This window comes from Sebastes fasciatus, chromosome 4 (assembly GCF_043250625.1).
Source record: "Sebastes fasciatus isolate fSebFas1 chromosome 4, fSebFas1.pri, whole genome shotgun sequence".
In the NCBI taxonomy this organism is placed as follows: domain Eukaryota; kingdom Metazoa; phylum Chordata; class Actinopteri; order Perciformes; family Sebastidae; genus Sebastes; species Sebastes fasciatus.
This window is the reverse complement of record NC_133798.1, coordinates 29,062,796-29,085,886: the sequence shown is the minus strand read 5'-3', so window position 1 is coordinate 29,085,886 and position 23,091 is coordinate 29,062,796. Positions and strand designations below refer to the sequence as shown.

Sequence of the window (23,091 nt, the reverse complement as noted above, 5' to 3'; positions counted from 1 at the left end):
ATTAGTAGTAGTAGTAATGTTATTTTTGTGTGTGACTCAGGGCCGCCACTGATTTTAAATGCATATATAAACTTGAAACTTGAAGCTTGAAACCTGGAAGAGGTGAGAGCAGCAGCAGCAGCAGCTCGGTTCCTCCTGGTGTCCCTGAACGCATCGTGGTGAGTCCAGGGTATTTAACATTCTAGCCTGGACAGCGGCAGGTTGTTGCGCAAGCGCAGCCCATTCAGTCTGCATGAATACGGAGCAGGAGGAGGAGAGGACAGACAGGAGCTCTGGGAGGACTGGGACTGGGAGGACACAGTGGACTGGACGGACCGGACCGGACCCGGGCAGGCGGACATGGATGGACAGAACGGCAAGAGCATCAAGAAGAAGAAGGAGGAGGAGAAGGAGAAGAAGAAGATCCCTGACAGGGTGACTCTGAAGAAGGAGATTGGGCTGCTGAGCGCCTGCACCATCATCATAGGTGAGGCAGGAAAACAAGCTGCCACTCTGCCTACAGCTCTGCTTTTTACTTTATTAATGCACAACTTAAAAAAAAAAAAAAAAGTGTTGTTTGACTTTCTTTCTGCAGGACTGACACATTATAAAGTGTTAAATTACCTGTGAACTACTAATAACTTGAGGAAAAAACATAGTTTTTTTTGTGTGGCATCAGAAAAATGAGGGACTCCATGTTTGTTTGCATGTGTGACCACATCAAGTTGTAAGTGCTTACGTGGCTGAAATATATTAAGTGTGGTGGTCAAGCAGAAGAACATTGTCTGCTGGAGCAGAATCAGCAGTGGAGCTTTAAAGTCACCTAGTAAATATGTGAGCAGCATCCAGGCTGGATGGAGGAAGAGGAGGAGGAGGAGGAGGAGGGCCTGCAGGGAGTCTGGCTGCATGCAAAGGGCCGGCTGCACCACTCTGCTCTTCTTAGACATCACTGCTAGTATTAATATTAACTCTCTGCCTTGCAGGAGGGTGATGATGGAGAAATGTCAGGAATGAATCTGCTGTCTGGTTTCCACCAAACTTCAGCCCCAAAAAAGTCACTCTTTTCCACCTGTTAGATAGGACTTAAAGTGTGTAACTAATTAATTAGGGGGATTTATTGGCAGAAATGTAATAATAGGGCTGTCGATCCATTAAAATAGTTAATCGTGATTAATCGCACCATTGTACATAGTTAATCACAATTAATCATAAATTTTTTATCTGGAGTGGACAAATATGCTGCTTTATGCAAATGTTTGTATATATTTATTACTGGAAGTCAATTAACAACACAAAACAATGAAACATATTGTCCAGAAACCCTCACAGGTACTGCATATAGCCTTAAAAATATGCTCAAATCATAACATGGCAAACTGCAGCCCAACAGGCAACAACAGCTGTCAGTGTGTCAGTGTGCTGACTTGACTATGACTTGCCCCAAACTGCATGTGATTATCATAAAGTGGGCATGTCTGTAAAGGGGAGACTCGTGGGTACCTATAGAACCCATTTTCATTCACGTATCTGGAGGTCAGAGGTCAAGGGACCCCTTTGAAAATGGCCATGACAGTTTTCCTCACCAAAATTTAGCATAAGTTTGGAGCGTATTTAGTATATACGACATGGTTGGTACCAATGGATTCCTTCCTATATATATATATATATGTATATAAATGCAACATGCTCACATGGTGCGTTCAACATGCAATCTGATGGATGGAAGGCTGAGATGGAGCTGCTGTAGAGGATAGACTGTGAATTTACTATTTACCGACATCTCAGTTGTTTGCGGACACAAAATCAAACTTTTTTGATACCTTGAGGTGACATGAGGAGTCAGGGTGGAGCTGAAGTGATTTGTGGAAACAGCAACCACAACTGTTAAGTTTTGATCAGCTCGGACATCTGTGGTATTGACGGAGTGTCTACGTATTTACTAGTAGGTATATGACAGGTAGTCTCAGCTGTGCATTGAGCTTAAAGGAAGCATGATTTCTTCTCATCAACAAATCCCAGGAAAAAGCCCAAAAATACCAACACTGTCTGACTTCCTGTCGGTGTCTCTCAGCTCCAAGACCAACTTAGACTGATGGAAGTTGATCGAGCTGAGCCTGATCAGCTGAGTCTTAGATGAACTGATGGATGTATTAAGAAAAACTGGATGCTGGGTTCCAAGATGGATTTCCCCCACTAGTTGTGAGGATGTTGATGGTCTCTCATACATCTGAAAATTCAGTTTTCTGGTGTGTAAGGAGCATTACAGCTGGATAGGGCTGCTAGAATGACTCTTGGAGTAATGCCACGTACCCACTACACGAGAATCCAGCTGATTTTAGGTCTGATTCTTCCTGACAATCATCAGCAAAGCCCTTATTGTTTGATGGCGTCCATGTTGAAATGAAAAGCGCAGTCGGCGCGTAGCTACAAAAATTCAGAGGTGCACGACCAAGCGCCACGACAACTTGCGAAGCCTTCGCGCACCACGCAAAAGCCGTGATGACGTAATTTTCTGGCACATGCACGTCGCACTGGCTTCACTACGGCAACCATAAACAAGGCTTAAAGTAGTAGTAAGATGGAGCTCAGAAATGGAGGAGCAACTTGTTGCTTAGTGTTTATTTAACGTGTCTCCATGACTTCATCCATCCATCCTTCGTCAATTTTCAGTACAAAGTAAAAACTAACATCACTAATTCTTCCTGCCTCTCGTCCGCCATGTTTGTTTACACTAAAGTCACATTTGATCGCCAGAGATTTTGTGATTTCTGTTTTTTTTAGTGGGGACTCTTGTTGTTGATGAATGAATCTGTTAGTGTGTGATGTTCTGTTTTGGCCAAATCGTTGCTCTCCACACACTACAGGAACAAAACTGTTAAATTTAACTGAACATGTCGTTATGTGTGCGCTCTCTCACATTTTACACATCTGGTAAGATCTGAAACATCTGTTAGTGTGGGCCAGCCTTAGCTGACGAAGGGCAGGAAGATTTATTGATTTTAGTTTATACTTTGTACTGATAATTGACGAAGAATAGATGGATGAAGTCATGGAGACATGTTAAATAAACACACCCATTTCTGAGCTCCATCTTACTACTACTTTATGCTTCACGTTTAGCATTAGCTCATGCTTTAGCCGCGGCCGCCATGACGGCGGTGGTTGTCCTTCCTTCTTCAGTCAGCTTGGTTCTCTATTGGCTATCGTTCTTTCCAACGTGACTGCGTCATCGGCTGTCCTCGGGGTTCCCCACACACAACAGGATATCCCATCGTAAATATTGAACATGTTTAATATTTACGATTTGAGCTCAGTAACACCACAGGAACATCTTGCATGATCATCTTTAGAACCATCAAACTATCAGGGCTTTGCTGACGATCGTCTGGAGGAGGAATCAGACCCAAAATCAGCTTGATTCTCGTGTAGTGTGAACCCGGCATAAGCTGCTGTTGCTTGCTCAAAGCAGACATTTTTTGTAAAAAAGAAAAGAGAAAGGTCCCGTGTGCCGAATGCTGAAGCACCTTTCCATTCAGACAGACCACTGATCCAGGCTCAGCATCCAGAGTCATTTTTGCCACTAAATTAAATTGAACTACACTTTTTTTGTCGACCTTCATCTCCACAACACCAATCCTTGTTTTATTTTAGGAAGCTGCAGAAGGTGAGTCGGTCACTTCCCACCTCTGCAGCCCGGAGTGGATAATTTATGTCTGGTTATGTAATGGCTGTCTGTGCCACTTGGCTGCCTTCTGCCGTGCTACTGGTAGCGCTGTAGTCTGAATGTGTCCCATCTGCTGGTACTCTACACTGCATACTGAGGCTCTGGGCAGGAGGGATTGTCCCGGCCTGAGTGATGGCCTCTACCTCCTTCTCTAACTCAGAGCTCTTTGTGTTTTAATGCCCTCTGTATTAACTCAGAGGGGAACAGTTTGGATTATGTGACTGAGGTTGCTCAACGGGTCACTGAAATGAAATGTTGGAGATGTTCTGGTTGATGCGTACCATGAGAAAACCCCTCCAAACTAGTCACATGTGCTGTGTGGACATGCATTTCACTCTAGCTTTAAAACTGAACCCTAAAAAGCCCAAATTGCGTTAATGCATTACAGAAATTAGTGGCGTTGAAACAATTAAAACGTTAAAACGCGTTATTACGCTTTGAAATAGACGGCCCTAATCTCCATATTTTATCTGGAAAACAAATGTAGGCCATATTTTATTTCATTAGTTAACAGAAAACATTTCACCTTTCAGTATCTAACAACCTTCTTCTTCCTCTCCTCAGGGAACATCATCGGCTCCGGGATCTTCATCTCTCCGAAGGGGGTCCTGGAGCACTCGGGCTCGGTGGGTTTGGCGTTGGTGGTTTGGGTACTTGGAGGCTGCATCGCTGCCTTGGGCTCCCTCTGCTATGCTGAATTGGGCGTCACCATCCCCAAATCTGGAGGAGACTACTCCTACGTCACGGAGATATTCGGAGGTCTGATGGGGTGAGTGAGGAGCCTCTGCTGTTCAGTCAGGTCGGGCAGCGTAGGGACTAAAATTCATTCAGCCTTCAGTCTGTCTGTCTGCTTCATGCATGATGGTTGTTAGCTCTCAGTTAAGCTGGGCATACACTGTACGATTTTAGCCCGTTTCTGGCCCCAATTTTGAGCCCCATGACTCATTTTAGGGTCGTACCAAATTTCAGCTTCGTTGGGCGTCGTTTTCCATACAGTATACAGGGGGGACGAGAACCGATTAACTCCTCCCGACCGGCCGCTGGACGGTCGGATGAATTTCTGATAGTTCTAGTGATGGTTCTATGGGTACCCACGAGTCTCCCCTTTACAGACATGCCCACTTTATGATAATCACATGCAGTTTGGGGCAAGTCATAGTCAAGTCAGCACACTGACGCACTGACAGATGTTGTTGCCTGTTGGGCTGCAGTTTACCATGTTATGATTTGAGCATATTTTTAATGCTAAATGCAGTACCTGTGAGGATTTCTGGACAATATTTGTCATTGTTTACTGTCATTAATTGATGTCCAATAATAAATATATCCAATCATTTGCATGCTTGATTAACTTTGGACAATCATGCGATTATATTAAATGAAATATTTTAATCGATTGACAGCCCTAATGTAATCTAAAGTAAATGTTACTGACTGTGTTTCTCTTATCCAGGTTTCTCCTGTTGTGGAGCGCCGTCCTCATCATGTACCCGACCACGCTGGCCGTCATCGCCCTCACGTTCTCCAGCTACATCCTGCAGCCCGTCTTCCCAAACTGTGTTCCTCCTTACATGGCGACACGGATGCTGTCCGCCACCTGTCTCCGTAAGTGGCTTCTTTACCATCTGCTTTCTTTTTTCCTCAGATTCATCAGATATTTAAATTCATTTTTTTTAAATGCAAAATAAATAAATAATTTTAAAAAATCAATAGAAATACATACATAATAAATAAAAGAAAAAATTAAACAGAAGAGTAAATAAATAAGGGAATTAATACAAAGATAAATAAATGAAGTAATATCAATCTATGTCACATTTGATCAATTAATTAATGGCTACATTTATTTTTTACATGATTTTTGCTACATTTAATGACATATTTATTTATTTATTGAATAATTATTTTTTAATTAATATTTAAAAACAATTTTTTAAAAATACAAAAATAAATAAATACATTTAAAAATCAATAAAAATACATACATAATAAATAAAAGAGAAAATTAAACAGAAGAGTAAATAAGGGTATTAATAATGGCTACATTTATTTTTAATATTATTTTTGCTACATTTAATGACATATTTTGTTTATTTATCGAGTCATTTATTTTTTATTTTGGCAGGTTCCGTCCTCCATAGTATTAGGGCCATTGTAGGTAAAACCATTATTTACAGAGCCTGGTGAGGGGGGTAATATTTCTAGAAAAAAATTTACGAGATTAAAGTCATAAATTTATGACAAAAGAAATTCTCTGAGATTAAACAATAAAACATGTTACCCTGTGACCCTAATAAATTAAAAAGAAAAATACTGCTTATTTATGAGGAAAATGTCTTTATTCTTTGATTTTTAGGTTGCTGGAAAAAACATGTATATGATTTTTGACATCTGTGACAACATACAGACACAAAAACAAGCATTTTTACTGTATCAATTTAGAGATATGCAATTTATTTTTATAGCACCTCAAGTATTCAGGGTCTCAGAGAGTTTGACAAATTTATGACTTTATAATGTCGGAGAATATTCAAATCTTTTCTCGTAAATGTACTAGTTTAATCTCAGAGAATATCCACATTGTTTATCTTGTAAATTTATGACTTTAATCTCTGAAATCTTGAGGTTTTTTTTTATATTACACCTCTCCCCCAGCTCCGTTATCTTATGTTTTTTTTTACCTCTAATGGCTCTGATATGCCGTCGTACATAACAGCTCCTCTACTGCTCTATTTTTGATTCAGCATGGAATGGAGGGATGGTGGATGTTGCTGCTGACAGTCTCACAGTACGCCTGCATCATTCATGAAGGATGATTTATTTTCTCGTGGTTGTTGCTGTTGTTGCTGGTGGATCCTGATGTTTCCTCTCTAATGCTGATCATAATCCAGCTCATCAATAAACTACCGCTCCATTCCTTTGTGTGTCAGAGGGGAAGTGGTCACATGTCTCTTATGTAACGGCTGGCTGAAGGCTTTTTAAAAACCTTTTTCTATGGCTGTAGAAAAAATGCACAGCGTCCCTCGACGACGGAGGAGAGCAGCACTAGACGACGAGATGAGGGAGAATATTTGGAAAGCAAAATCTAGTTTTGGCACATGGAGAAATCCTAAAACTTGCTGTGTCTAGTTAGAGTCACTAAGCGATGCAACGTGTTTTGACTGTTGCGTCGCTCCACGCCGCCTTTGTCTTGGCCGACAAGTTGCACTCAAACACACCAGAAAGACTTCAGCCGACGGCCAGTGAGCACGAACGTTCTGCGCCTAAGTGAGAGGAAATAACTCTCCGCACCAGCAGGTGGCGGTAGTCTGTATTCATCATTCAAAAAGAGAAACAGGAAGACCGAGCACGGTGGATATACAAGCCGTTGTTCTGATACGTACATGAAACAGAGCGGAGTCCCTTCAGGGCGATAACGCACCCTGACATGGAGGGGTTTCTTTCACAACAATGACCCGCTAGCTGTTCATTATCCCTTACATATAAAATATTATAATGTGTGCAACAATAAACTGTTAATAAATAGTTTACTAATGTAAAAGCACTTGCCCCAAACTGCATGTGATTATCATAAAGTGGGCATGTCTGTAAAGGGGAGACTTGTGGGTACCCATATAACCCATTTTTATTCACATATCTGGAGGTCAGAGGTCAAGGGACCCCTTTGAAGATGTCCATGACAGTTTTTCCTCGCCAAAATTTAGCGTAAGTTTGGAGCGTTAATGAACCTCCTTCACGACAAGCCAGTATGACATGGTTGGTACCAATGGATTCATTAGGTTTTGTAGTTCTCTAGCTTTAAAACTGAGCCTCCTACAACCTAAAAATCTAAATTGTGTTAATGTGTTAAAGAACTTGTGTTAAAATAACATTGATTAAAGCATTACTAATAATTAATAAATATTAATTATTATTTTATTGTTTGTTAATAGTAAAATAACTAACTCAGTTTAATTAACTATCCATTTAGCATTTATAAATAATGTTTATTAAAAAGTGTTACCCAAGACGATGGCTTAGTATCTGCAGATGTTATGAAGCATCCTGCTGAGTTTGGGGGGATGTGAAAGCAGCTTCTTCACTCCTCAAAAATTTAAACATTCCCATCAAAAATTCATTGCGTAGAAAAAAGAACTGCTGCATGAGGATTTTAAAGACGAGGCAGGCCGAGCAGACTTGGTGCAGGATCTCTGAGCTGACTTCACATATGTCAGTGTGGACCTGTCATGGACCTGTCAGGCTGCTTAATTGCTTGGTGTCTTGCCGGAGACTACCTGCACTGTCCATCATTAATCCACACGGCCTCTTTGTCGTATCAATGAGTAAATAACTGTCTGGCCTGAAATCCCGTGTGCGAGGTGAAACGGCGGGACTTCAGCGTGTGATTCCTCGCCTCTGACGCCATCATTCACACTTGTTTTTGGAGCTGGATGCTGAAACGTGAGCTCTGCCTGGCCTCCTCGGGGTGGTGGTGGTGATGGTGGTGGTGGGGGGAGCTCGCCACGTTTTGTTTGCTCTTCGCAACGGAAGTGGTTCGTTTTGTGGGGCTGACAGCTCGTCTTTGTGTTGGAGAGCGAGGCCACCATGGGGCAAAGCCGGTGACAATGATGGACGAGGTGAAACAATCATGCCCTCACTCGCTCGCCCGTTTCCCAGATTCCTGCATCCCATGGCAACTGGCTGCTGCCGCCCACCGCCGGCAAGAGCACCAGCGCCGGTTCCCCAATGCAGTGCCCATACTGGTGCTGATGTATTTAAAGGAGCACTCCACCAATTGTACGTTAAGTCACTTTACTTGTCATGGTTAGTAATACTAGGCCTGCTGTATAAAGTCTTCTGTTGCTCTGCAGGAACTTTGTCAAGTCTGACAAAATAACCTTGATGATGTCATACTGTGGTGATGTCATCAGGGTTATCTCAGCTTGGGTTTGGAGACAAATGTCATAATAAATAAATATAAATTTATAACAGAAAGCTTGCGTTACAAACTGGAGGTGTGGAGTTTGGAAGATGTTGGTGTTTACCAGCATCTGATGAAAAGATGCTACTGAGTTGCATTATGGGAAATGTAGGATCCAGTGTTTGTGGAGCTTGACCCATACCAAAGAATGTGTATTGATAAGAAGTGAAAGTACATTTTTCGTTCCATTGCAACTTCAGCGCCCAGCAGCAGAGCTACGCTTCCGCCATCTTGGATTGAAAGTGACTACCGGAAGCCAGTAAAACGTCCGCCTACAAAGTGCCACACAAAACAAAATTATTTCTATTCTATTGTCATATTTAATGTCTCTACTGAAATGGCCTGTGTTGAACAATAACGATATTATAAATATGCATACTATTATATCTATTTACTTACTTACTTATTTATTTATTAAACCTTTTGCCCCTAGGCCTAATATTGATTTTCTTTGTGTATTTCCCCTCCAAATAAGTTCTGTTAAATTTTTATATTGAAATTGTGAAAGGACTTTCTTCCCATGGAACATGTCCATAAATTTCCCGACCCATTGCAACCCCAGACATGCCAAGACCTAGTATTACTTTTGTGTGTGTATTTCCGCTCCAAATAAGTTCACTATTAAAATGTTTATTTTGCAATTGTCAAAAAAGTGTTTTTTTCCAAAGTTCCCTATCTTAACTTCCCTTGGACAATTTCCAGAAATTACCAGAAATTTACCTGAATTTTACCAGAAATGTATTGACCCTTTGCACCCTAGGATTTTAACGAAAACATGCCAAGACCTAGTACTGATTTTGTTTGTGTATTTCCCCTTCAAATAAGTTCACTATTAAAATGTTCTTATTGCAGTTATCAAAAACATTTTTTTCCAAAATTCCCAAGCTTAACTTCCCTTGGAAAACTTCCAAAAATGTACCAGAATTTTCCCAAAAATGTACTGAAAATTTACTGACCATTTGTGCCATCGGATTTTAACCAAAACATGCCAAGACCTAGTATTGCATTTGTTTGAGTATTTCCCCTCCGAATAAGTCCACTATTAAAATGTTTAATTTGCAACTGTCAACATTTTTTTTTTCCAAAATTCACGAGCTTAACTTCCACTGGAAAATGTCCAGAAATTTCCCACAAATTTACTGACCCTTTGCAACTCTAGGATTTTAACCAAAACATGCCAAGACCTAGTATTGCATTTGTTTGTGTATTTCCCCTCCAAATAAGTTCACTATTAAAATTGTAATTGTCAAAAACGCTCTTTTTCCAAAAAATTACCAGAAATTTACCGACTCTTTCCATCCCTTGTCCAGACCGAAATGTCTCAACAACTACTGGATGGATTGCCATGACATTTGGTTCAGACATTCATGTTCCCCTCAGGATGACTTGTAATAACTTTGAAGAACGTTAACTTATCATCCAGGTTCACAGCACTGTTAGTTTTGTTAAAATTTAAATATCGATCAGCCATTGGAGTTGGGTGTATCTCCTGAATGTCACCATTGTTGTTATTGTTATCGTGTTTTCTGACCAGTTAGTGCTGTGTTCAGAAGGTGTGCAGAACATTTATTAATTCATAAAATAAGACCTTAATGTAAAAGATTAATAAATACTTTTCTTAAAAATTTCACTACGTTATTCATAATTATTGATTAGTATTCCCAGAGCCTGGTTTGCCTGTGATCCTGACACAGTGTGTTTTCTGCTCAGTGCTGCTGACCTGGGTGAACTGCTCCAGCGTTCGTATGGCCACCAGGATCCAGGACGTCTTCACGGTGGGGAAGCTGATGGCTCTGGGCCTCATCATTGTGGTCGGCCTGGTCCAGATCTGCAATGGTAACATCCTCAGCCTGTGGCCTAAAGCTTTACTGCCCCCTGTAGTAAAAAGAAACCACTCAAATGTGTGATTTATCCTCCAGGGAACTACGAGGCGCTGACTCCTCAGGTGGCCTTCGCCCTGGACAGGACGCCGTCGGTGGGTCAGATCGCTCTGGCCTTCCTGCAGGCGTCCTTCGCCTTCAGCGGCTGGAACTTCCTCAACTACGTCACGGAGGAAGTGATTGAACCCAGACGGTGAATATTTACGCTTCTCAACGTCTTCCAGTACTGTAACGCTAAATGTTCAGCTCCCATCTCAGCTTGTTTCTTTGCTCCGCTTGCTCAGATTGTTGGCGACACTTTGGCCTTTTTGTCTAATTCAAATGTTAAAGGAAGAGTTTGACATTGTGGAAAATGTATTTATTGGATACTCTGGCAGAGAGTTTGATGAGAAGATCGATACCACAAGATCTGTTCATTAAATATTGAGGTGGCACCAGCGGCTGGTTAGCGGGACTATTTCTGGGCTGGTTTTAAAATGAATTGTTGTTTTTACGCTACGTTCTTTTGCACAGATTAAACAAACGAGAAACTGTCAAACTGTTCCTTTAATATTGTCTTTCGCATTCGCAAAATTCACAAAAATCTGTAAAATGTTCTATTTTTTTAAATGGCTATCGTTACCATATTTTATATATATATATATATATATATATATATATATATATACAGTAGGGTTGTCAAAGTTATTGTGATAATAACGCGTTAACGCAAATTTGTTTAACGCCACTAATTTCTTTAACGCATTAACACAACTTGCGATTTTTAGGTTGTAGCGGGATCAGTTTTAAAGCTAGAGTGAAGATACTGGTATCATATGAAACTAGAAAAGGAATCCATTAATACCAACCAAATCATACTAGCTTGTCGCGAAGGAGGATAAATAACGCTTCAAACCAAATTTTGGCGAGGAAAAACTGGCATGGCCATTTTCAAAGGGGTCCCTTGACCTCTGACCTCCAGATATGTGAATGAAAATGGATTCTATGGGTACCCACGAGTCTCCCCTTTACAGACATGCCCACTTTATGATAATCACATGCAGTTTGGGGGCAAGTCATAGTCAAGTTTTGTGTTTTTAATTTATTTTCAATAATAAATATATACATACATTTCCATAAAGCAGCATATTTGTCCACTCCCATGTTGATAAGATTATAAAATTCTTGACAAATCTCCCTTTAAGGTACATTTTGAACAGACAAAAAATGTGCGATTAATTTGCAATTGATCACAGTTAAATATTTTATTCGATTGACAGCCCTAATATATACGGTATATATGTATATGTATATATATATATATATATATATATATATTTATATTATTTACATTATACAATATGGGTGAAAATCTGACTCTAAAAATACCTGTAGTTTAACCATTTCTTGTTTTATAACTTTCGTAGAGGGAGTGTTTGTCACAAGAGAACCATATTTACTGTTCACGTCTACTTGCAGGAAACTATTATTTTTATGCCTCTGCGCCTGCGATAGCCGTGGCCGCAGGCATTATGTTTTCCGGTTGTCCGTCTATCCATTCTCGTAAACACAATATCTCAGGAAAGCCAGAAGGGCACTTTGACCTTAAAAAACACGTTTTTAGCCGTACAGTACCTCAGTAATTCGTACACTAATTATGACAATTTTACACAAATGTCTAACGGGATAAGATGATGACATTTTGTACAGACATGGATGTAAACTGACACTAGACTGGTTGGCTGAGGCATACAACCGCAAGGTGGTAATTCCAGTTTTTGGAGGGGTAAAATTGGTAAAAGTCAAAACATGTTAGTTATTGGAGGGATTTGTGGTGGTTGGTATTTTCCACCCACACCGGCTGCCAACAGCTTCTACTGTTTATGATTGTGTGTGACGCCAATATTCATGCATGTTTGATTGCTTTTTTTGGGTTTTGACTGTATCATCTGTGCATGGTGTGTGACGCGGGTCAGGAATCTACCTCGTGCCATCTACATCTCCATACCATTGGTGACCTTTGTGTACACGCTCACCAACATCGCCTACTTCTCCTCCATGTCGCCTGAGGAGCTGCTGTCATCCAATGCCGTGGCTGTAGTGAGTAACGTGGCTAAATGATGATAAGTCACAGTTATGCTTCATCTGTCAGGCATTTAGGTCAGTGGCGGATAAGAATCACTTTCTAGAGCAGGAACATTACAAGAATCCAGTGGAGGAAACTCAAGTACTGTTCTTAAGTACAATTCTGACATACTACATACTATATGCTACTTTATACTTCCACTCCACTTCATCTCAGGAGGAAGATATTGTTTTTTTACTTCACTACATTTATTTGGCACTTATAGTTACTTTTTACATATAAAAACATGATATTATTATATACGTTGCAGTACTTTACTACTAATCTACACAATAGACAAATCTCCTTTTAAAGCTGAAGTAGGCGAGATTGGAGCAAATATGATTAAAAAAAGTTATTTTTATAAAACGGTCGCTATATTGTGACAGTAGTACATGACACAGGTAACCTGAAAAAAATCATGTGTCTCTGTGTCTTCCGGTGCTCCCAACGGCATTTGCAAGATTTCACAGAGCGGAGGAAAACAAGCAGTAAGAGCTGATCTGAGGTCTGCTGTCCAGCTGCCGTCTATGAGAGCCGGATGTCAATCACTCGTGAACTCCGACCAAACGATCAAACTAGGCCGCGCTGATCAAATATGAATCAATATTATGTTACGTTAATGCCTATTTCTCGCCTCAAATGTTTTCAGAATCATGAGAAAGGAGAAGGAAAGGGTTCCGTCACGGGTTAGATGTTTTAAAGCCTGTAAACAGAGCCATGAGGAGGTGCAGAAGTCTAGTTATCTCTCAGAACACTTGAATTACAATATGCTGAAAGGTTATTATGGAATTTTTGCCCAATGATGCCAAAAATATACTGCCTACTGCCACTTTAACTATGGACAATGATGCGATTAATTGTGATTAAATACTTTAATCAATTGACAGCTCTGTTACATAATGAATAGACAAAACTGTATAAAAAAGGCTGCGCAGCATTCGAATGTCAACGTTATGAGTGAAGCTTCGAAGCTTCTAACTATTCGGTACAGCCCTAGATTTTGCCGTCGCTCACCATAATGTGGCTAAAAGCATTCAAAACTAGACTCTAGATAGTTTCTGATGTGGAATGAAATGTTTTCAGATGAAACAGTAGAGGAATACCACCCAGGAAAGCACACATGGGCCAGCTGGAGTTCATGTTGAGGTGTTCATCAGGTCTGTGCACATCAGTGATTCTGTCTGTCGTTCTGCTGTTCAGACATTCGGAGAGAAGTTGCTGGGAATGTTCTCCGTCATCATGCCGATCTCCGTGGCTCTGTCCACCTTCGGAGGAATCAACGGCTACCTGTTCACCTCCTCCAGGTGAGATCCGCTGCTCCTCCGTGCTCCGACAGTACACTGCTTTAATATGGCTGCTGACAGGCCCGTCTGATGCTTCTGCCTGCAGGTTGTGTTTCTCTGGAGCCAGAGAGGGTCACCTGCCCAGCCTGCTGGCCATGATTCATTATAAGAACTGCACACCAATCCCTGCCCTGCTGGTCTGCGTACGTACAACCTCACATTGATATTACACCAATCTCATCTTTTGAGGACTACTCTATATGTCTGAATGGTCTTTCATTCTTTTAGCTTTTGGAAAGTCCTCTGCAAATAGAAATAGAAATTGAATCATTTCATTCTTCTTCTTTTGGAGACAAAACTATTTCAAATGTAAATTCAAGCTGCAAGCAGCGTTGAACGGGCCCTCGCACCTTCTGGCAAGTTGGGGGTACTTTCGCGACGCAGCCATACATTTCTGTGACCATCGGACACTGCACGCACAAGTTAAGCGTTATTTCCTGCGTGGATTAAAGGGGCGGTTTGTAAGAATCAGAATTGCTTGTTAACAGCGACACCTGTGGCCGTTAAGTCAACGAAAATCAGCGTCAGGTTCACCACAATATCACTCTATATTTCAGCTGCTTAACAGTAATGTTAGCTGACCAGACGAAGGTCTCTCCATGAATCAATGCTGATCCTAGTGTTGGCTCTTCCTGCCTCAGCCTCCTGACCGCAGCCGAAGGGAACAGGGACACCGGCACCTGGTCGGGACGATAACGTAACTCGTTGCGCAGCCTTGTCACTTCACAAGACACAGGAAACCTCTGTTGGTCTGGAAGAGCTGCAGCATTTATTTCTGCACAAACGTCCACTGTACATTCACTAGATATTCTCAGAGCTAAACTAACTCTTCTGCAGTGTGGGGTGAGCGCACATGCACTTGAGGTGGAGCGAGCTGAGTGAAGGCAGGCAGGCAGGTGGAGCAGAGTATAGCAGAGACTCCGGCCCTGGATACCAAAGCTACCGTCTCCCCCGCGTCCTCCGACCGCGGCCAACACTGTTTTACGAGACGGGCTTCACTAGATATAACTTTGCGGTTTTGGTGCTTCTGTGTAGTTTGTGTTGGAGTCTGAGTCTGAACAGCATAGCCGCACGCATGGGACACCGACCCGGGTGATTTATACGTGTAAGAAGTTACAAACAGTCCCTTGAAGTGGCACAGGAAATGACAGATTGAACATTTTTCACCACTTCTTGTGTCCACTATGTGGCGCTAGAGAACACGTGCTAAACATCAGTTATGTTGTTCATTATCAAGTGTCCACCACAGTGTAAATTTATGTAAATCGGATGATGTTTGTCGCATAACGCTGACTTCCTGTTGCCAGTAGGTGGCGCTATGACTGAGTCAATATTGTCATTTCGATGTCCTCAGGCCTGTACTCTTATGAAGTAGATCAAGTTTGGGGCAGATTTGACAAAGCACAGTTGATTATTATTATTTTTCAAAATAAAAGCCACCAACAATCACTGTATGTTAACGGAAGCTCAGGACGAGGCTTGGTTATCAAAATAAAAAACCCTCAACAGTCACTGTAAGTTAACAGGAAACCAGGGATGGACCTAGTTTTTCAAAATAAAAGTGATCATCATCAGTTCAACTCTTGTCGAGACCTCAGCAGATGTTTCATCCGTATTCCAACAAAGACAATTAAAGGAATTCACAACTCCTTCTCAGTACACTCACTTAAGTCCTTGCTCTAAAGCTTCCATTTGAACGTCTTTCATGGCTTCCAACCTATATTTTAGCATCCCTTTATCCTATTTTCCTACTATTCATACTGTTTCATGCATTTTCCACATTTATCTACTGATTCATACTGCACTCAAACCTTAAGATAAATTACATCTTTCATACATTATTGGTATTATTCAGCATTTAAAGCCAGCAATGCAGTGTAGCGTCAGCTTTTCAAAAACCTTTAAAATGTTCAACATCTTTTGTACATTATTGGTATTATTCAACTTTTTAATGACATTCATATGAATTAATCCCAGTCCCACTTTTCCAACTATTCTTACTACTTCACCATGCACCATGTTGTTGAGGGCGTCATGGTCACAGTCATCATCTCTGTTGTGCCAGGTGTAAATGGGGCCTGAGGTTCAGGTTCATGACGTTTCTACGAGATGACAAATTCATGGTTTTCAGTTACCTGTAGTTTGGTGGTTTTAGATTATTTGGTATAATTTATTTTGGATCATTTCTTGTGTGAATGAACTTCAAGACAAAGACAGAAGCAGTAAACAGTATCAAATGGGGATTAAACAGTTAATCAGTTTGGAATTTAATTCTTCATACCTGACAAACTGGAATGATGAAGCTCCGCCCATCATCTGACTCACCGAGACAACACACACACACACATTGAGAAATGGACCAAAACCACCACTTCCACTGAGAGAGGAGGGAATACTGGGATACTACCACTTCAACCAGCTGCTGAATCCACAAACTGAACGAGAGTTTTACAAGAAAAAAGACTCAAATTGAAAGTATCTTTCAGGGAACAGGGAGTGGCTGAGCCGTCTGCCTGCTGTGTTTTCAGCTTCACTCAGAGACAAAATGCAGTGTGAGAGTTTCTTACAGGAGAGAGATCAGAGATCTTCAGAGGCTCTCTGCAGTCTGCACTCTGAGAAACTCAAACTCTTCTGTCTGGACCATCAGCAGCCGGTGTGTCTCGTCTGCAGAGATTCAGAAAAACACACCGACCACAGATTCAGACCCATCGATGAAGCTGCACGACAACACAAGAAGGAACTTCAGGAAACTCTGGAGCCCTTAAAGGAGAAGTTAAAGGTTTTTGAAGAAGTTAAAGTGAAGTTTGATCAAATAGCAGAACACATGAAGGTCCAGGCCCGACACACAGAGAGGCAGATTAAGGAGCAATTTAAGAAGCTTCACCAGTTTCTAGAAGAGGAAGAGGAGGCCAGGATGGCTGCACTGAGGGAGGAAGAGGAGCAGAAGAGTCAGATGATGAAGGAGAAGATGGAGGCTGTGAGCAGAGAGATAGCAGCTCTTTCAGACACAGTCAGAGCCACAGAGGACGAGCTGAGAGCTGAAGACGTCTCATTCCTGCTCAACTACAAGGCTGCAGTGGAAAGAGTCCAGCAGCGCCCCCTGCTGGAGGATCCACAGCTGCTCTCAGGAGCTCTGATAGACCAGGCCAAACACCTGGGCAACCTGACCTTCAACATCTGGAACAAGATGAAGGACATGGTCTCCTACACTCCTGTGATTCTGGACCCAAACTCTGCTGGCACAAGACTCATCCTGTCTGAAGATCTGACCAGTGGGAGACGAGGAGAGAAACAGCAGCTTCCTGATAATCCAGAGAGGATTGATGGTTACTATTACTTCTCTGTCCTGGGCTCTGAGGGCTTTAACTCAGGGACTCACAGCTGGGACGTCCAGGTTGGAGACTGTGAAGTCTGGTCAGTGGGTGTGTTTGCAGAGTCTGCCCAGAGGAAGGGAGTCATACCATCGGGAATATGGAGAATAGAGTTCTTTTATGGTAAATACAGCACATTCTCCCCATCAGATCCAGACGGTGATCTCGTAGTGCAGAAGAAGCTCCAGAGGATCAGAGTGAATCTGGACTGGAACGAAGGAAAGCTGTCGTTCTCTGATCCTGATACTAACACACACATACACACCTTCACACACACTTTCACTGAGAGGATGTTTCCATACATTAACACTGTGAATCTCCCACTGAAGGTTTTACCAGTGAAGGTCTCTGTGACTGTTGAGCAACATGGTGGTGATGATGACGATGACAATGATGACTGGGTTTATTTAGTAACATGATCCAGATAAACTCAGTGAACTTGAGTTTATCAAGTTCACTGAGTTTATCTTGGACCGGATTTACTGCTGTGTTTACAAACATACTGATGATACTGATGTAACGTGTCCTGTTTCTTAATCACAAGACCTGTCAGTCAGGTTGTGACAGCTTCAAATGAATGTTGGTGTTGGGAGTGGCTGCCCTGTGGTTTACCATCGGATTATTGATTATATCTTTAAAGTGTCTGTGTAGTTGAACAGCAACAAAACTTGATCCAGTAACACTTTATAATAACCATAATTTATAAATGATAAATTGATAGTTAATTAAAATTGTATTAATAGCTATCTTACTGTTAACAAACCATGGAATTATAATTAATAATGTTTACTGATTATTAGTAATGCTATAATTTGTTATTTTTAACAGTTTATTGTTGCACACATTAAACATTTTATATACTATATTATACGAATGTGTTAATGATAAAGGTATTATTTGTAAACATTTAAGACATTGCTTGTAAAACATTACATACACTTAAATGTTAAATGGTTAATAAATACTTTGTAAACCGTCTATAAACATTATTTAGATAGTTAATTAATACTTTGTCAATGATTAATATTTGGTTTCTGGTCCATGTAATGTTTATAGATGTTTTTACAAATGATAGATGATTTACAAATCATTTGGTAATTATTAACAAATACTTAATATAGTATATAAAATTTTATAATGTGTGCAACAATAAACTGTTAATAAATACTCTACTAATGTAATCAGAATGGAATTGTTATCGCCTCTTATCAGCTACTGAGTACAATATATAATTTAATTTATAAACTAATTATCTCATATTACACAAACTAATGATAAAATAACAGAAATTATAGCATTACTAATAATTATAGAAATTATAGATTGTCATTTTATTGTTTGTTAACTGTAAAATAAGTATTAACTAAGTTTAATTAATTATCATTTTACTATTTATAAATGATGGTTATTATAAAGTGTTACCCTTCATTACTTATGGATTTGAAGTGTTAAAGAGATTTTATTTTACATTATCTGTCCATTGTTCATCATGTGTTTCTATGCTGCTGCGTTCAGCAAATAGAAAATGAGATTAAGGTTTCAACTGGAAAATTAAAGTGTCTCATGAAGAAGAAACTGATGGCGCTTTTGTTTTTGATCTGTTCTTTAAAATGTAAGGGCTGACTACTACTAATAATAATAATAGCAGCTGCGGATATAATAGAATGATAATAGTAATAGCAGAAATAATAATAGAAATATGACTACTACTAATAATAATAGTAGCGGTGGTTATGATAGAATGATAATAGTATTAGCCATAATAATAGCAGAAATAATAATAGAAATATGACTACTACTAATAATAATAATAGTAGCAGTGGATATAATTGAGTAATAATAGTAATAGCCATACTAATACTAATATTAATATTAATATCCCATACTATATGTGTTGTACCAAGTGAATCGACTGGAAGGGAAACACACTTTTCTTGTTGAATTCCACATGCATGTAAAGTTATATTTCCAGGTTATTTTTTAATCCTTTAACGTGGCGCTCCAATGATTAACATCTGTGGAGGGTCCCTCTAATATTCATCACATTGTCACGCCTTGCTGTGTTTTTCAGTGCGCTGCCACGATTGTTATACTCTGCATCGGAGAGACACACAACCTGATCAACTACGTCTCCTTCATCAACTATCTGTCGTATGGCGTCACCATCGCAGGCCTGCTGTACCACCGCTGGAAGAAACCCAACCTGTACCGACCCATCAAGGTACTTCTTTATACCAGTGGTGGACTGTAACCAAGTACATTTACTCAAGTACTGTACTTAAGTACACATTTGAAGTACTTTACTTGAGTCTGAGAGGGAAGTATTGCACTTTTTACTTCATTACATTTATCTGACAGCTTTAGTTACTTTACAAATTAAGATTTTTGCACACAAAACATATGAAAAGTTGATATGTTAAAATATTTAAACATGTTGTTTTATGATAAATAAAACAGATTTACAGCTAAAACGATTCGTCGATTTGACAAATTTAATTGGAAACTATCTTGGCTCTCGCGACGGCGCATGACGTCACATACGTTGGATTTTCCCAGAAAGATCGGCCCGGGTTCTTCACATTAAAATCAGTCTACAGGCTGATAGAGGAAACCCAGAATGTCACGGAAGGTCTAATTTTTTAGGTTAGGTTACAACCTGTTCACACATTGGCAATAAAAATCGATTAAAAAGCGTTTATACTTGTAAAAACTTACATACAGTCCCTTTAATGCATGAGTAATAATAATCTAATGATAGAATATATAACAGTAGAACAGTCACAGTTAAATACTTCAACTACATCCATTGAAGGAACATTTTCAATGCAGGACTTTTACGGTAACAGAGTATTTTTTACAGTGTGGTATTAGTACTTTTTTTTAAAGTAAAAGATATGAGCACTTCCTCCACCACTGCCTTTTACCTCACCACCACATGCACCTCATTAACAATATATATTTTTAAATCCATAAACCATGAATGATTGTAAACGTTTAACCACATGTTTCCTTCCAACCCGTTCTCAACTCGTCAAATACCGCCGTTCTGTCAGCGCCCCTCGGCTTCGGAAAACAACGCACGGAGACGCCCTTTAGCAACAGTATGTGACGAACTGGGCTTTCAACTGCGGCGTTATTCGACAGTCGGAGCAAGTGACGTAGTATTAATAGCTTGAGACTCCCGGCGGGCGGGAGGGGTGGATGGGTCAAACAAACACAAGACTTTCAACCAGGAGTTTGTGTCCTGTGTGAAACTAAAAGTAATGTTGACTTATTTTGTCACGTGACTCGTCGATATTGTCAGCCCCGTGAGTCACTAGTCAGTGAAGTTAACGTCAACCACGAACGTTTCCTAACCCTACCTAAGTGGTTGTGTTGCCTAAACCTAAAACGGAAGTTTTTGAAAGGACACTATGCATGTAACGAGCGTATATTGACACGCCGTCACTGGTCCGTCCAAAAGTAATGAGGGGTACCCCGTGCGTTAGTCTCCGATGCCGAGGTGCACTGACCAAGCGGCGCTATTTGACGAGTTGGGAGTGAGAATGTGTTGTTCCTTCAGGTGAACCTGTTGGTTCCGGTGTGCTACCTGATGTTCTGGGCGCTGCTGCTGGGTTTCAGCCTTTACTCAGAGCCGGTGGTTTGCGGCGTCGGTTTAGTCATCATGCTCACCGGCGTACCCGTCTACTTCCTGGGTGTCCATTGGAAAGAAAAACCAAAGTGCATCTATAATTTCATTGGTGAGTTTCTAAAAGATGGTCTGATTAAAAGTTTGGACTGTTAATATGTAATCTATATATAATCTATAACTCTTGTGTGACTTGTGCTTCCCTGCAGAGAGGGCGACGTACGTGGGCCAGAGGTTGTGTTTTGTGGTCTTTCCTCAGATCGACCCCATCGAGATCGACAATCCTTCAGAATGGACTGACCGGTCATCAGGCAGGAGCAATTAATCTGCCAATTCTTAAAACTTTTTCTCTGAATATATGAAGATCTTTTTGTTTTTATTCCGTCACTGTGTATGTCCAGACACTTCTTCCTGGTTTGGGAGCTTCCTGTCTGACCTTTGACCCTCTGAGACTCTGGTTTCCCTACAGTCGAGTGGAAACGCCTGTTCTTCTGCACGGGCTGCTTGCACTTTTTATTTTCTCCTCTTTTCTACTAAGCCGTCAAGTTTCAACAACCTAATGCCAACAGTGTCACGCTGTTGAAAAGGACTTTTATTCCCATTTTGGACCCATTTGTTTCTTTTTTTTTCTGTAACATGACAGAACTCTGACCGAGTGGCGGCTCTTTCTTCTGAATGTTGCTGCTGTTTTATCGTGCCTTAAGGCCTTTTCACACCAAGTCCCAAACAAATCCATAGTCTGAAAACAGTAAGACAACAGTTATTTCAGAGAAGATCTGCAGTTGAGTGAAACCTCAAACTACTTCAGCCACCTTCATGTATTTTTATTCTTCTTTCCTGCTGCATGACTGCTTGTAGAATTCTGTTTTTCCCCCTAATATACACATTTCTGAGGTTTCACCACTGGAAAAAGAGGTTGAGACAGCATTTCAGGCATATGTATCAGTAGAGATCGATAATGTACATGATAATACCGTCCTTATGAGAGCCAAAGTGAAAACCAGGACTTTGAGTTCTGTAACAGATGTAATTGCGCATTCACACCAAGAGCGAAGCAAACTTTTTTGCAAATTCACACCGGGCAACGCGAATGGTGCGAATGATGCGTATTCGCGGGAGTTAAACTCGAGCGAGAAATTCGCAGGACGCTGTGTCATGACAGCCTCTCAGCGCTGAGATTGTCCTCCTGTCGTCACTGACGTCCTGACGTTGTTGAATCAGAAAAGGAGTAAATAAATCGTGTATGTGTCTGTGGTCACCCAGAGCTACGATAGTACATCATATCTGTACAGAGACCGGACCAAACTCTGTGTAGAAACCACAGACTGTCTATGGTAGAAACAACAACGTCGCTGCCGTATTTATGCCTAGATGACTTTATGTTGAGTTTTGATGGAGCAGCTGCATAGCCTGGCGGTGATCCATCCAAACTTCATTAAGAAAAAAAGCAATTTAAAAGTTGTTTGCTTGTCGTCTTGTGGACAGACCTGACATGAATTCACAGTTTTTACAAATCAGCATGATTATGTAGTTATTTCGGCATCATTTTGATCTGTTTATTGAAATCAGATCACAGTACAATCTGTTTATTTTGGGTTCATACCGCAGTAGTGACGTTTTGCTTGCTAGATACAGTCAGTTCAATGGCACTGTATGTGAATATAGCTCGCCGCCGGGTGATGTTATGAACCAAGACACGACAGCGTTTGGTTTTCTGACATATCTGGGACTTCCACAACATGTACAAAGCAGCAACAGTGGTTATTTCTTCCATTCTTGATGGAGGAAAGAAAAGTTGTTGGTATCTATGGAGACAAGCTCCTCCTCCTCTCTGGCGCGTCTAGCACGAATGAACACAAATGATACCGGCGGTCCAACTCGCACGAGTAAAGCAAGGCGAAAATTCGCTTTGCTCTTGGTGTGAACACAGCATAAGGAAACTTAAATCACTTTGGCGGAAATGACTAAAAGAAACCAGCATGTTGTGTTGGTCACTCCGTGTTTATAAGAGTCTTAACAACCATCGGATGGATTACCATGTCATTTAGTACAGACATTCATGTTCCCCAGAGGATGAATCCAACTGACTTTGGTGATCC

General features: G+C 40.7%; 2 protein-coding genes across 2 annotated transcripts; both read left to right on the top strand.

Annotated features, from left to right (window-relative positions):
• Positions 1-177: 177 nt before the first annotated feature.
• On the top strand, positions 178-22,552 carry slc7a10b (solute carrier family 7 member 10b). Its single transcript, XM_074633365.1, has 11 exons — positions 178-466; positions 4,268-4,472; positions 5,157-5,308; positions 10,374-10,499; positions 10,583-10,736; positions 12,499-12,622; positions 13,851-13,954; positions 14,040-14,136; positions 19,436-19,585; positions 20,927-21,104; positions 21,202-22,552. Exons 1-11 carry the CDS (start codon positions 340-342, stop codon positions 21,315-21,317), a joined length of 1,533 nt encoding a protein of 510 aa, XP_074489466.1. The 5' UTR covers positions 178-339; the 3' UTR covers positions 21,318-22,552.
• Positions 16,037-18,921, top strand: LOC141766477 (nuclear factor 7, brain-like). Its single transcript, XM_074633366.1, has one exon. It carries the CDS (start codon positions 16,539-16,541, stop codon positions 17,781-17,783), a length of 1,245 nt encoding a protein of 414 aa, XP_074489467.1. The 5' UTR covers positions 16,037-16,538; the 3' UTR covers positions 17,784-18,921.
• Positions 22,553-23,091: the final 539 nt, after the last annotated feature.